At 54.8% G+C, this 14594-nt stretch overlaps 1 protein-coding gene and 1 long non-coding RNA gene across 2 annotated transcripts in view; one reads left to right on the top strand and one right to left on the bottom strand.

Annotated features, from left to right (window-relative positions):
• The window catches only part of ACSS1 (acyl-CoA synthetase short chain family member 1), an 81053-nt gene extending 80565 nt beyond the window's left edge, over positions 1-488 (bottom strand). The window contains exon 1 of the mRNA XM_048842264.2: positions 148-488. Coding sequence (XP_048698221.1) covers positions 148-457 — 310 coding nt within the window. The 5' untranslated portion in view covers positions 458-488. The remainder of the gene's footprint in view (positions 1-147) is intronic.
• Positions 489-11022: 10534 nt separating this feature from the next.
• Positions 11023-14594, top strand: part of LOC142071471 (uncharacterized) — a 39510-nt gene continuing 35938 nt past the window's right edge. Inside the window, exon 1 of the long non-coding RNA XR_012667505.1 lies at positions 11023-11488. This is a non-coding gene — a long non-coding RNA (uncharacterized LOC142071471). The remainder of the gene's footprint in view (positions 11489-14594) is intronic.

Genomic DNA, 14594 nt, shown 5'->3' on the forward strand with positions numbered 1-14594 from the left:
CGGGGGGGGGTTGGGGTCCCGGTCCCGGGGGGAGGCGGAGGGAGGCGGGGGGGGGGTTGGGGTCCCGGTCCCGGGGGGAGGCGGGGGCAGGGTCCCGGTCCCGGTCCCGGTCCCGGTCCCGGGGGCAGGCGGGGGGGGGCCGCTCACCGGACACGTTGAGGCGGCCGCCGAGGAACCAGCGGCCCCGGCCGAGCGGGCCGTCGCAGGCCGTGTGGTACGGGAGGTCCCAGCGCAGCCCCTCCCGGGCCAGCGCCCCCCAGAAGGCGGCGGGCTCCCGGGCCGCCCGCTCCCGCAGCTCCCGGTAGTCCGCGGCCGGCAGGGCGGCGCCCGCCCGCTCCTGGGACCCGCCGCCGGCCCGGCGCGCGGGGGGCTGCCGCGGGGGGGCGCCGCCCCGGCCCCAGGGGCTCCGCCGGCTGAGGGCGACCCGCGCCCGGCCCCACGTCGCGGCCGCTGCCATGGTCCTGAGCGCCGCGAGCCGCGAGCCTCGAGCCCCGGGCCCCGAGCCCCGCCCCCGCCCCCAGCGCCCGCCCCGCCCCGCCCAACGGCACCGCCTGCTGCCGCCGCGCGGCCGGGGGGGGTCACTGTGAGCGCCGCCCGTGGGGCCCCCCCCCGGCCGGACAGAGCCCCGCCCTGCTCCGCGCCCCCCTCAGCCCCTCCGGGCCCCCCGCCCTCAGCCTCTCCTGCCCCCCGCCCCCCGAATCCCTGCCCGCGCCCCCCGCCCTCAGCCGCTCCCCGCGCCCCCCGAATCCCTGCCCGCGCCCCCCGCCCTCAGCCGCTCCCCGCGCCCCCCGAATCCCTGCCCGCGCCCCCCGCCCTCAGCCGCTCCTGCCCCCCGCCCCCCGAATCCCTGCCCGCGCCCCCCGCCCTCAGCCTCTCCTGCCCCCCGCCCCCCGAATCCCTGCCCGCGCCCCCCGCCCCCCGAATCCCTGCCCGCGCCCCCCGCCCTCAGCCCCTCCCCGCGCCCCCCGCCCTGCTCCGGGCCCCCCGCCCCCCGAATCCCTCCCCGCGCCCCCCGCCCTCAGCCCCTCCGGGCCCCCCGCCCTCAGCCTCTCCTGCCCCCCGCCCCCCGAATCCCTGCCCGCGCCCCCCGCCCTCAGCCGCTCCCCGCGCCCCCCGAATCCCTGCCCGCGCCCCCCGCCCTCAGCCCCTCCCCGCGCCCCCCGCCCTGCTCCGGGCCCCCCGCCCCCCGAATCCCTCCCCGCGCCCCCCGCCCTCAGCCTCTCCTGCCCCCCGCCCCCCGAATCCCTGCCCGCGCCCCCCGCCCTCAGCCCCTCCCCGCGCCCCCCGCCCCCCGAATCCCTGCCCGCGCCCCCCGCCCTCAGCCGCTCCCCGCGCCCCCCGAATCCCTGCCCGCGCCCCCCGCCCTCAGCCCCTCCTGCCCCCCGCCTTGCTCCGGGCCCCCCGCCCCCTAATCCCTGCCCGCGACCCCCGCCCTCAGCCCCTCCGGGCCCCCCGCCCCCCTAATCCCTGCCCGCGACCCCGCCCTCAGCCCCTCCCCGCCCCCTAATCCCTGCTCGTGCCCCCCGCCCCTCCTGCCCCCCGCCCTCAGCCCCTCCCTGAGCCACACACAACTAACCCCCTAGATGCTCCCTGGCAGCCCCTGCGCCCCCTACCTTCCTCTGTAATCCCCCAGCCCCCCATACAGCCCCTAAAGCCCTCGACACCCCCATATACATCCCCTAAACTCCTCTACATGCCCTGTACACTCCCCTATACACCCCCTAAACCCATATACACCCTGTGCACTCCCCTGTACACACCCTGAACCTCTACGCCCTGTGCACTCTCCCATATACCCCCAAGACCTATGCACCATATACTTCCCCCTACCCTCCCTGTACACCCCCTAAACCCTCTCTTCCCTGATACACTCCAGATATACTTCCTAAACTGCTGTGGGCCCCATACACTCCTCCATATGCCTTCTAATCCCCTGTACGCCCCATGCACCCTCTAACCTCCCATGCCCTCCCCTATACACCCGATACACTCCCCCATAACCCTCTAAACCGCACACCCTCCCTTAGGATCCCCTAAATCCCTATACAACCCATAAATGCCTCCATATGCCACCTAAATCTCTATACACCCTGTATTCCCCCAAACCCCTATACAGCCCCTAAACCCCTGAACATCCTATAAACTCCTGCACATTCCCCTATACATTTGCTAACCCCCCCCCCGTACACTCCCCCATCACTTTCACAGCCCTCCAGGTATACTCTCCGTAGCCCCTATGTACACCCCTTACACTATCCCCATACATTCACTTGAACCCCCATCCTCCTTACAGCCTTCCCAATCGTCCCCTGCACATCACCCTCCCCAACTCCCACACACTTCTCCCTCCCCTGACCCTATCCCTGGTACCCCATAGAAACATCCCTCCTGTCAGCCGCCAAGCACTGGCGTTGCCCAGGGTGAAACTTATTCTCTGTCCCACCGTTTCTTTTCCAGAGGGGCCTCAGATGATTTTTTTTTTTAGTGAGCTGTGGCTCACGAAAGCTCATGCTCAAATAAATTGGTTAGTCTCTAAGGTGCCACAAGTCCTCCTTTTCTTTTTTTAAGCTGACTTTTTCCCCCTAACATCCAAGGGGAGGTTGAAAAGACAGAGTCAAACCAGACAGGTAGCAGATTCTGCACTCAATTACACCAGTGTTCACTCCTGCCAGTGAGGTTACACTGCTACATTACCAGCGTGAGAAGAGAATCAGGCCCGAGGAGTCATTTCACGCCTAGAGAAGACATCACTCTGCGGCAGATTAGCGCAGGGAATATTTACTCTGCAGGATCCTTAGTGTGACGGTATACCACGGGCGCTAGTTCTGACACACATCTTGCCTCTGGGTCCTCCTTTTTCTTGTCTGCGCCCTCACCCTGGTATCTGGGCACATCTCAGACGTGCAGACAAACGAAAGGAAGGTACATGTATCGTAGTGGAGGAGAGCGCTGTGGCTGACAAAATTCTCAGATCACTTCTGTCTAATAAGCATAGTTACTGTTTGTCCTCAGTGAAGAACATCTTGATGAACATAAAGAACGGATAACTACAGCTTTGCTATCTAGAGAGGTACAAAACATCTGTATGTGGCTGTGTGGTCCATACCCATGCCCACTCTCCTGCCCCTCAGCAAACCCACGTACAGGAATGGCTGCATTACGGGTTTCTGATTTCTCAACAGCACCACTCACAAACAAAAACGAGCTGTTTATAGGGGCAGTTTACCTGGGATGTCATCATCCCACCACTCAACACTGAGCGGTGCCTGGGGCAGGGTGCAGAAGGGGAGTACACGTACACTTTGGAAGCAATGGCTGATGAGGAACCGTTCGTTTTAAGCACACATTTGGCCTGACAGGGCTGTACTGTCTGCGGGGTTCATGTGCCTCAAGAAGCAATGCAAAAGCATGGGAGTGATACTCAAATTCTGCTCACTCATAGAACATTTACTATTAAAAGGGCTCATTTCTCTTCTCAGAGTAACAGGCTCTAGTCCTCGCCTCCAGGATTAAAATCGAGAAACTTTCTTGGGTAGCAGTAACAACAAATATAATTTTATTTAAATTTTCCCATTCCAGAAATGTTCCCAAACACATAAATTTTAGTTTGATGATTAACCTGGATTTTCTCAGGGACCTGCAAAGTAGCTACAATATCAACACCTTTGAATTCCTGACACAGTAGGAGTCTTCACCTGTATGACAGGGCTGATATCTGAGAACAGATACACTTTTACTTATTTGTATATCTATATCTATACAACAAAGTCTGTTTCTGCAGTGCTAAGGTAATTCTCTATCCCCTTTCTGAACACTAGAAATATTAATACTTCTTTTGGGTTAGTTACTAAGTTATTCGCTTTCACAGCAGCCTGAGGGATCTTTCCACCTGTGTGGTGTTAGAGGAAGGCTATGTGCTAGCTATATGTATTTGTACATGTAGATCGTTAATGGAACGAGTGCCACCTACTGGCATATAAGAATATGGGTCATTCTTCATAAATTAGGAGGTTCAGCTAGGATTGGTCAGAACTTCCCCATCAAAATTATTTTCAATGAAAAATTGGGTTTCCAACTAAGCAACATTTTCTGTGAAGTGTCTGCTTTCCCTGGAAAAATTCTGCTTTTGTAGAAAAAACAAACAAACATCAAAAATGAAATATTGTGGCTGAGAAGGAAAGATGTTGATTGGGCTGTGCTGTCGCCATACCTCATGGGAGTTGTAGTTTGGTTGCCTCGAGTCCCATTCTGCTTTATGAGCTGGGTTCCCTGGCAAGACTATATTTCCCATGATGCACCATGGGTAGGGACTTCCGTGATGTACCACCTCCCTTCTTCAAGAGCAAAGACCTTGGTGCATCAAGGGAGCTATAGGAAACCCAGCCTATAGAAAAGAATGGAATCACAGAACACCCAAACTACAACTCCCATGAGGCACCGTGACAGCATTTCCGAGTCAAAATATTTTGGTTTTAATCTGAAATATTTTTGTATTTGAAGTTTCAACAAAAAAAATGTCCATGGAAAAAGACCCCACTTTCAGACCAACTCTAGGTTCAAAAATTGTATTCTTTATGCACTGGTCATGGTTTCCTGCTTGAGCAGATGGTTTGTTTCATCAATTATCTTCAAATTCAGAGCTCTGGAGATCCAGAGTTCAGTGAGGGAAGCTGGGTCAGATGCTTTGATGTCCTTCTGTACAATAATTTTAATCTTTTCATTTAGCTCTGGTTTCCCATATTTTCCAAGACAAACTGAGTTTTGTTTTCCTTTATCCAGAAAGGCTTGAGACTTCTATTCCAGTCAGATCTTGTGCTTGCTGCTTTACCTCCGCACCCATGGCCAAAGCTAACCTGTCTGATTTACTCCATTTTTTATTAAAGGTTCATACATTTTCATAAAGTCACAGATTTCAAGGCCACATGGGACTATTATGACCATCTAATCTGACCTCCTTCTTAACACAGGTTAGAGAACTTGGTTCCTGATTCAAGATCATAACTTCTGGTTGAGCTACAGCATATCATTTAGAAAGCATCCAGTCATGATTTAAAGACCTCAGGTGATAGGGCCAGCCTCCAGATCTCTAGAAAATTTGTTCCAGTGGTTAATTATCCCCATTGTAAATAAATTGTGCCTTATTTTCAGTCTGAATTTGTCTCACTTCAGCTTCCAGCCATTGGATCTTTTTATGTCTTTGTCTGCTAAATTTAACAGCTCTCTAGTGTCAGAAATCTTCACCCCATGTAGGTAGTTATAGATCATAATTAAGTCATCTCTTAACTTAAATAGACTGAGCTTCTTTAGCCTCTCACTGTAAGGCAGGTTTTCCAAACTTGGAATCAGTCTTATAGCTTTTTTTCTGAATCCTTTTGAATTGTTAACCTCCTTTTCAAAGTGTGGCCATCAGAGCTGGACACGGTATTCTAGTAATGGTCTCACTAAGGCAATATACAGGGGTAATAATACTTCCCTACTTCTACTCTGTATTCCCCTACCTATGCATCCAAGGGTTGCACTGGATGTCTTAGCACCAACATCGCACAGTGAGATCATGTTCAGCTGGTTTCTACCATGACCCCTAAATCAGCAGTTGGGGTCGTGACAATTCCTAGTCTGTGGAGGCTGCCATTTTTCTCCAAATGGCGTGACCGCGCAGGGGTGCTGGAACAATGTCTATATTGGGGGTGCTGAGAGCCATTGAACCAAACGGAAAACCCTGCGTATGATAGAAACCACTGCAAGCCAGGGGATGTGGCAGCTCCCCCAGCATCCCTGGTTCCAGCACCTATGTGACCTCGCATGTATGATGCATCTGAGGTCACAACGCATGGAGGAAGTGGCACAGGGGAAGGTGAGCAAGTGGGCCAGCCAAACATAGGCTAGCACATGCTGCTTCACTTTCGGGGCCCAAACAGACCATCTGCTACAAGATACCTTTGAGGAGCTGGGCCTTTGTGAAAAGTAACAGGAAAAGGGGTGGGGAAGGGGTATAAAACAGAAACACGTGTGAAGTGGGATAAACTTGCACTACAGTGTCTGTAATTGTGCTGTGGTCTCCCAAGGGGAGCTGTGTGAAACAGCTGCACTGAAACCACAACCCTGCTTTCATGTTTTGGTGCACGCAGACTTACAGAAAGGTCATAGAAAGATCCCCCTCTGGCCAGGTTCTGCTGCCCTTCTCATGCTGCATGGTGCCTAGCTCCATGCACAGTGCCGCTGAAGTCAGTGGGAGTCTTTGTTGAGCGAGGATCTATTGGGGGTGAGTGGGGCTGTCTGAATCTGGCCCAGCAAGTATTGGGAAGCTTGCAATTAATCTGGGCCCAGTTTAGTGCAAATGTGGTGTGATGCGGCTTATGCCCCATCCTGGCTCGAGAAGAGTTAAAGAGAGCGGGAGAGGCCAGTCAACCCACCTTGTTGCACCTGGAGGGTGGGTGAGGCCCAATTAAGGATGAGAGCTGATGGGGAGGAGCTGGGTGGTGCTGTAAAGACAGGACATCTGGAGCAGAAAGGGGCTTTACTGAGGGGAACAGGCGCTCTGCAGTGCCTCTCTGGGCAGAACTGACCACAGCTGGGAACCCCACCAGCAGAAAGCTTGCGTGGAGGCTCCTAGGCCAGGGGAAAGAACTGGCTCAACAGGGGGGACTGAACCCAGAAGCAGCAGGTGATTTTGGAAGAGTTCTGCAGGGCAGCACTTGCAGGCGGAGGGCCCACAGAATGAAACTCTGCAGGGAACCCGCTCACAGGAGTCCTGAGCGGAGGGGTGTGCTTTGGAGGAAGAATCTAGAGAAGCAGCAGGCTTTGGCTGCTGGTTCTAGGGTCCCTGAACTGAAACCCAGTGTAATGGGAGGATCTGCCTAGGAAGCTGGTGCAAAGCCCCTGAGGAGATAAGCTTAAAAAACCGCAAGAGCAGGGGTGCAAGGACCACAGGGCCCAGAGTCCAAAGGCAGGATGTAAACACTGGGGCTATGACTGTGCTGGATGTGATGATACCCCAGAAAGGATGGAGCTAAAACGTAACCTGGCCAGAGGGCTGAGTCACACGAAGAGGTGAGGGGCGCTAGTCAGGGAAGAGCTGCTCTGCCCTGCCCAGCCATGCTGGGACACACCCGCAGTGTGTACGCTCTTCCCGCCTTTGACTGATTGTGTTGTTTTGTCTTGAGACTTCAGCCAGTGGTGGATTAGCCACTGGGCCAACAGGTCCTGTGCCCAGGGGCCCTGGCCAATTGGGGGCCCCTAGAAATATGGGCACCCCATGCCCTGACCCACTCCATCTGGTGCTCCTGCCTGGGAGTGGGAACGGGGGCTTGCCCCAGTCCACCTATCAGCCCAGTGCTTCTGCCAGCAGCGGAGAAAGACCCTGTGCCCCAACCCCGCTCCCCGGCAGGAGCACCGGGTGGAGGAAGCCCCCATGCCCCCACCTCATTTCCCTGGCAGGAGCACTGAGGGAGGCAGGGGGGCTGCAGGCAAAAGGGGTGAGGAAGGGACCCCACTTGCTCTGGCCCAGAGCACCACAAACCCCTAATCCGCCTCTGTCTTCTGCACTTGTGATGTCACGTAAGTCTAACCTGAAAGTGGCCATTATTCTGTTACCACTGCACCCATGTCCCCCCCGGACCATCCCCAGCCTTCTGAGGGGGCCCAGCCACTGGCTCTCACACGCTCCCAGCCAGCTGGGTCCAGGCAGAGTCTAGTCTCTGGGTCTACAGGGAACACGTCTAGGTTCAGACCTTTCTTCTGACGCCTTCCTTGGAACACAGGGTGCTACCACCCAGTCACCCTAGACCCTGAAACCAGGGCTTCTGACCCTCCTAGGTGTTCACACCTGCCAACCCCTGTACCGCAGCGCTCTGCTGAGGTTGTGGGCACTCGGCTTCTAGCGTAGGGACAACGCGGTGGAAGGCAAGTACTCGAGAGTTACAGAAAACAACAGCAGTCCTGAGACGCGTCCTCCCCTGGTCCGATCTCTCCCCTTCCACGAGTCTGCTTTTGTCGGCCTTTCCAGCGGGGCAGAGTCCCTGCTGTGCTCCCTCCTACTAGTCCTGACAGGTGGTCAGGCCAGCCCGTTGCACGCTGCAGCAAAGTAGGGTCTCTGTCTCTCTGCCACCGGGAACCTCCAACCCCCACCCAGCCACACAGTCCTCCCCCTTGTGGGCCCCATGTGGAGAGACCCTTGTTCCAGGAGGGTAGGGGCCAGCCGCTGGGAGACGATCAAAACTGTGGGCCCCAGATTGCAGTCTTGATGGCTCCTCAGTGATGGCTGCTCAGTGAGGTGACAAGACCCTTTCCTGGCCAAGGCAGCTGCCTGTGGGTACATCTACGCTGCAGCAGGGAGGCGTGATTCCCAGGTAGATGTACCCGTGCTCAAGCTAGCACCTGAAAACAGCAGTGCGCCCATGGTGCATGGGCTGTCAGCCCAGGGACATACTCAGGGGAGTGGGGGACATTGCACTCTGGCAGCTAGCCTGTGCCACCCAGCCAGCCCACCCCTGGCCTGCAGCTGGAGAAGTGCCCGTCCATCTACCCGTGCTGGGAATTACAGCTCCTCACTGCGTGTTGACTACTCTGGAATGCAATCCAATGGGCTGCTCTCAAGCAAGTTAAGACATATTACAAATACAGTTTGCTACAGGCTTATCCTATTTTGCCATATATTCAGCCTCTGTTTATTTCTGATGAACACAGCTGTTCTCAAAGCAAAACACCAAGTGGGGAAGGAGTTTTGCAAATGGATGCAGTCTGCACCCAAATACTCTCGCAGTCCCTAGCGAAATAAAACCACCGAGCTTCACTCAGCTTTAACTGCAGGCTCTGTAGCAAGTTCTGTTGGCACCTTGCCTCCCTGTTAACAACTGCTCTCCGCAGACTGACTGAAGCATCACAAGCAGCTACAGAAAGAACTAGCTAATGTGCTGACCATGGTTCTTAGTAACCACAAGCAAAATTGGCAGGTGTTCAGTGCTATCGGTACACTTTCCAACTGCCCTCACTTCATCATTACAAATTAGCTCTGTCCCTTGTTTAACTAGTAGGGCCAAATTCTGCTTTCAGTTAACTCTGGTGCAGTCCCACTGAAGTCACCTAGCCAGACTCACCTCTCACTGCTCCCAGGATCAACCAGGAATAAGTGCACTGAACTCAATGGCCCTTCATCAGCATGAGTGAGATGAACCCATCAGAGGTCAGACTTGGTTTGTAGCCCATCCTCCCTAGCAGCCACCCTGGCCCATATTCACTGTGGCCCAGCACATGTCGCCATCAGCCCCAGTGACAAGTGGAGGTAAAACATATACCACCAAATGACTACACCCATTTGTCCCCCAGAGCAAGGGGCTAAGCAGGAAGGTAACTGTAGGGCCCAGAATCTGTTCTGTGCTTCTCCTGGGCGATCACAACTATGCACTGCCGAGGCTTGTGGTAAAGCTGCAGGCTGTCCCCTCGGTGTTTGTCTCCTGGAGCTGGAATGTTCTTGCTGGCTTCTTTGACCATCGGCAGCCTTTGTGCCTTTCCTTTGTTCTAACATCAGGCAGGTCCCTTCTGTGGTTTGGCAGGAACAACAAGAGGGAACAAATAGTCCTGTGAATCAGCTGTCTTTGTGTGCTTTGTTCGCACTCCTTCCTGCTTCCCCAAAGGGGATTTTTCTTTGAAAGAAAATAAGTTCTCATGTGCTGTCCCAGATCTTTTCCATGTAACCCTTCAAAATGCACAGCCAGCTGGAGCTGTGTTTTAGAACAAATGGGCCAGATCCTCTGCTGGCCTAAATCGGCACAGCTCTGTTGAAGCCAATAAAGCTACATCACTTTGCCTGGTCCAGGAGAATACACTCTTTCATTCCTAGAAACCTTGCCCCAGAGTTACCTCTAGAGTTCAACTTGGCTCCGAAGTATTAAGGTGAGGAAAACATTCTCACTCTAGAGGCTTCAGTTCTTTGCTTCATCTTATTTTCTGTTCAGTTTTATATAACTTCCCTTCTGTTCATTTCCTTTTCTCCTGCACGTGGTGCTTCTCTTCTGCAAATTAGCTTGAATGATAACATCACTTCTCTGGAGCTGTACGGCTACGTCTTCAAAGCACTTCTCAAGCAGGAAGTCATAGCATGCACAGAAGGCACCAGAAACTTTCCTTGAGCAGAGCTAGCTCACCCTGATTGCTAAAGGGCTGTGGTGTTCCATTACTTCACTCTCTGGGTATATCTACTCTGCGATCAGAAGTCTGCAGCACTGGGTATCGGCTCAGCTGATGGCCTCACGGGCCTGGGGGGCAGGGCTATAACATTGCAGTGTAGGTGTTTGGGCTCAGGCTGGATCCCGGACTCAGGGACCCTCCCCCTTGTGGGGTCTCAGTGCCCAGGCTGTACACTGCAATTGTATAGCCCCGCAAGACCAGGTCAGCTGCCCTGAGCCCGCTGCGGCCATGCTGCAGGTCTTTTTTCACAGTGTAGACGTACCTTCCGAGGCTCAGATTGGCACCTCGCTCCCTAGCCTGGCTTTGGCTCTATGTAGATTACTAGGCCTGCAGTTTTAGCAGCCTGACTCTAGAGTGTCTCTTCTGCCTGCAGCAGGAAGACCTCCCTCCTGCTGGTGCCACCATCTCTGATCCTTTTACTGCTGGGGACCTGGTGCTGAACATAAAGAAGTTGTGTGGATAAGCTCCCAAAGGAATCGTTCCAATCTTCCAGGTACAGAACAATGGTGGTCACAAAGTTATCCCTTAGGCTAGGGGGATTGTGGTGGGGCGGTGCCCCACCCCCTGGCAAGATTGGGCTACAACAGGCCAGAGTGACTGCGCAGAATGGCAGCCAATCAAAGAGGGTCTGTGGGGGAGCCAATCAGTGCAGAGTCGAGGGCAGCCAATCAGGGCCAGGCTAGGCCCTATAAAAAGGCTGCCCAGGAGCAAAGCAGTGAGTCTCTCTCAGAGGTGAAGGGCTGTTTCCTGAGCTAAGGAAATGGGCTCGGCTCGGCTCGGCTCGGCTCGGCTCCGCTCCGTTCCGTTCCGTTCCGTTACCTGTCAGACTGCAGGCCCTGACCAGAGAGGCCTAGAGGGTGCAAGGGGTCAGAGGGGAAGTGACCCAGGAAGGATGGACAGACAAGGGGAGAGAAGGAGGGTGGAGAGGCTGCTACTAGAGGGTCCCTGGGTTGGGACCCAGAGCAGTGGGTGGGTCTGGGTCCCCCCCCCCCGTACTGCACCTGGCATGGAGGAGTGGGCATGACAGACTGCAACTGGCCCTTGAGCAGAGGAGCTAGACTTTGGGAGTTGTGGTTGGGCACTGCGGGAGGGGTGAGTTGGAAGACTGCTGTTAACCCACCCCACCCTGGAAGGGGGTAAGGATGGACTAGGGGGCAGTGTCCTGAAGTGGATGTCACCGAGCGGGGAGCAATGCGAGTCCGGATACCGGCACAGCAGACGACGGACGGGACACCACCGGCAGAGGGTGCTCCACAATGGACAACGCTAATTCCCACACGTGCCAGCAGGAGGTGCTGCATTGGTGAGTCCTGACCCTGTCACAGGGATAAAGAAGAGGAAAAAGGGGAGCTCCACCAGTGACCTGGAGGATTCTCCCTGGGATTAGGGGAGGGGATTCTGTTCTGCCTTTTGTCTTTTGGTAGAAGGTGAGGATGGGTGGGGATTGACACCATCCAACTCGGCAGCATAGACTCGGTGCCCTGTTAAATCCCCTTTCTGCTGGTCCCATCCTTGCATGCTCTCCTTCTCAGCCCACCCTCACAGAGGGATGGGTGGGGAGCCTGGCCAGCATGCACTGCGAGCTGGCAATCCATGACTGGGGTTGCGGCCCCTTTAGCCTGCTCTGAACAACACCAGGGGCTAGGTGGGTCTCCAGTCACAGCTAGGAGTAGGGTGAGCAGGAAAGTGGCATATGTTAGTAATCATGGGGTTACGGTAATGCCCCCTGACCAACCAAGAGCAGGATCCCTTGTGCTAGATGCTGGACAAACATAGAATGAGAGACCGTCCCTGCTCCAAAGAGCTTAGAGCCTAAATAGACAGGAGAGATCCTGGCTGGGGTAAGGGCTAGAAGGTACGTGCAGAGGGAGCCGGGTGATGGCACTAACCGGGGACACAAGAGCAGGGAGAGGGGGTGCTGAGGGGACGGGGAGGAGACAGGTCAGGGAGAAGGAGGTGGCAGGTATGAAGGGCAGGTGTGAGTGACCGTCAGGGACAGGGTTGACATCACTGTCTGGGGTCCCTGCTTTCGCTGCTCTGACAGCTGCTCTGCTTCAGCCTCTGCCTGGCTCCTCACTGCAAGTTCTTTGTCCAAAGCCACTTGGCTGGGGAGGTGTGGGGAGGGGACACAGCATGGGTCCTAGTGACTCCATGGGGGGAGACTCCCCTGCATAGTTTGACTCTGGAGGGTGCTGGGGGGCAGGAGTGGCCCTAACTGGGCCCCACTTTTTATAGACAGCAAGTTTAAAACAAACAAAAGGAAGTATTTTTTTTTCGTACAATGCACAGTCAACCTGTGGAACTCCTTGCCAGAGGATGTTGTGAAGGCCAAGACTATAACAGGGTTCAAAACAGAACTAGATATTGATGGACCTGTCCTCCATGAACTTGACTATTAGCCAGGAGGGGCAGGGATGGTGTCCCTAGCCTCTGTTTGCCAGATGCTGGGAATGAGTGACAGGGGATGGATCAAAGAAGAAAAGGAGTACTTGTGGCACCTTCTGTTCATTCCCTCTGGGGCGCCTGGCATTGGCCACTGTTAGAAGACAGGATCCTGAGCCAGATGGACCTTTGGGCCATTCTTATGTTCTTACACCCTATCCCATTCCAGTGCAACAGTCCCAGTTTCAGCTGCTCCTGGCAGCTTCAGTCTCTGGTTGGCTGGCTGCTCCCTGCACTTACCGCTCTCTTCCTGCCCCTCAGAGGAGCCACAAGTAGCTCCCACACATCTGAGGATAAAGGGGGGGCAGATTTTCAGAAGCATCTAAGTGACTTAGGAGCACACGTCCCATTGGATGTCAATGGGATACAGTATTATATAGTCCTGCTGAAAGTCCAGGGAATGTGTGCTCCTAAGTCACAATGGGCTAGACCCACAAAGACTTAGACACTTAACTCCCATTGATCTGGGCCTTCGGCTTTTATGAAAAGCTTGTCCTCAGCCCACTAATTCGCACTTTACAGAAATAAAAAGTTTGATAACCAAAAAAAGACTCTTTAATTTTTCTGCACAAGGTCTGTGCTCCAACGCATCAGCCCCCTGAGCCCTAACCCTGCCAAGGGTTAACCCCTGACGGGTTAACACCAAGGCTGAAAGGTGTTGAACTGCACCAGCCACAGCACTTAGCTGTGCGCACATGGGGGCGTGGGGAACTAGATATCATTTCTTCAGCAACTCTGTCTGTCCTGGGGCTGTGGTAATAAAAATAAAGGAACATTGCCACCTTGTGTTCTGTAGTCGTGCCTAGCACTGCTGTTTAGGCAACAGTGTTGAAGTCCTTGTGAGCTGCCGTATTCACCATAGTCCGTGCCCCATCCGCTCCTTGGTGAGAAAATGGGGAGATCATGGCCAAGATTTTCTGGGGGAGGGGGCGGCTAGTGATTTGAGAGGCCTCCATGCCCAACTTGAATTGTGTTTGAGGGGCTGGACTTTCTGAAATGGCTGGGCAGCTTCTCTCTGAAAATTCGGCCCCTTTAAGGTGTCTCAAATGGGCCACCCACAATCACTAGTCACGTCTGAAACTCTTGGCCCATGATCCAGACTGTACCCTGAGGTGAGAAATGAATGGAAGAGGAGCCGTGTGTGCTGCTGCGGACAGTGTGAAGCCCTGTGCATCCACGCTAGGGGCTGGAATAAAGCCATGGGAACTCAGGCCCAGATCCTCAAAGGTATTTAGGTGCCTAACTCCCATTGACTTTAATTGGAATTAGGGGCCTAAAAACCTCTGAAGATCTGGACTGGAGAGCTCAGTTCTGCAACACCTGTGCACTGAGCCCCTCCAGTAATGTGTATTGAGTGGGGTGAGGGCGCCGGCTCAACCCACTGAGCAAAGGAAGAGACAAAAAGAAGCAAGCGTAAGTGGGAGACTAATAGAACGATGAATCCCCCTCTATCCCTGCGTGTGCTGGGCACATAGTCTGGTAAACGGGCGCTGGGGGCCTGCTTACTCTGTGTGCCCCCAGAGCAGGTGGGAGTGGGCAGGGAGAGATGAGGAACGGGCAGGGGCTTGGTTCTGCCCCAGTGCACAGCCCACTGGCATGGCTGGTGTTATACTATACTGCAGGTAATGACCAGTGGCAAATTATGAACACCCCCTCCCTGAGCAAGGGGCAAACTGGGGTGGGGGGGGGACGACTGTGCCTCAGAGGTGTGTCTAAGATACTGATGACCGCCTCTCCCAGGGCTTACCCGGTCTAGCCCTGGCTGTTTGGCTTTCTCTGTATTCAAGGGTGTGCTGTTCTGTGGGACCTTTGGTGGCAGGAAAACTGAAGAATCTGCATGTGCAAGGATTCCTGGTGTCCTACATAAAGCCAGGACATGGGGCTGCTCAATAAACAGTAATTTTCTGTGCTGTCTAATCAACAGCTAGGTGATGATATGGATTCAGGGGGGCTGGAACAATGCGGAT

The sequence above is a fragment of the Caretta caretta genome, chromosome 3 (assembly GCF_965140235.1).
Source record: "Caretta caretta isolate rCarCar2 chromosome 3, rCarCar1.hap1, whole genome shotgun sequence".
NCBI classification, from domain to species: domain Eukaryota; kingdom Metazoa; phylum Chordata; order Testudines; family Cheloniidae; genus Caretta; species Caretta caretta.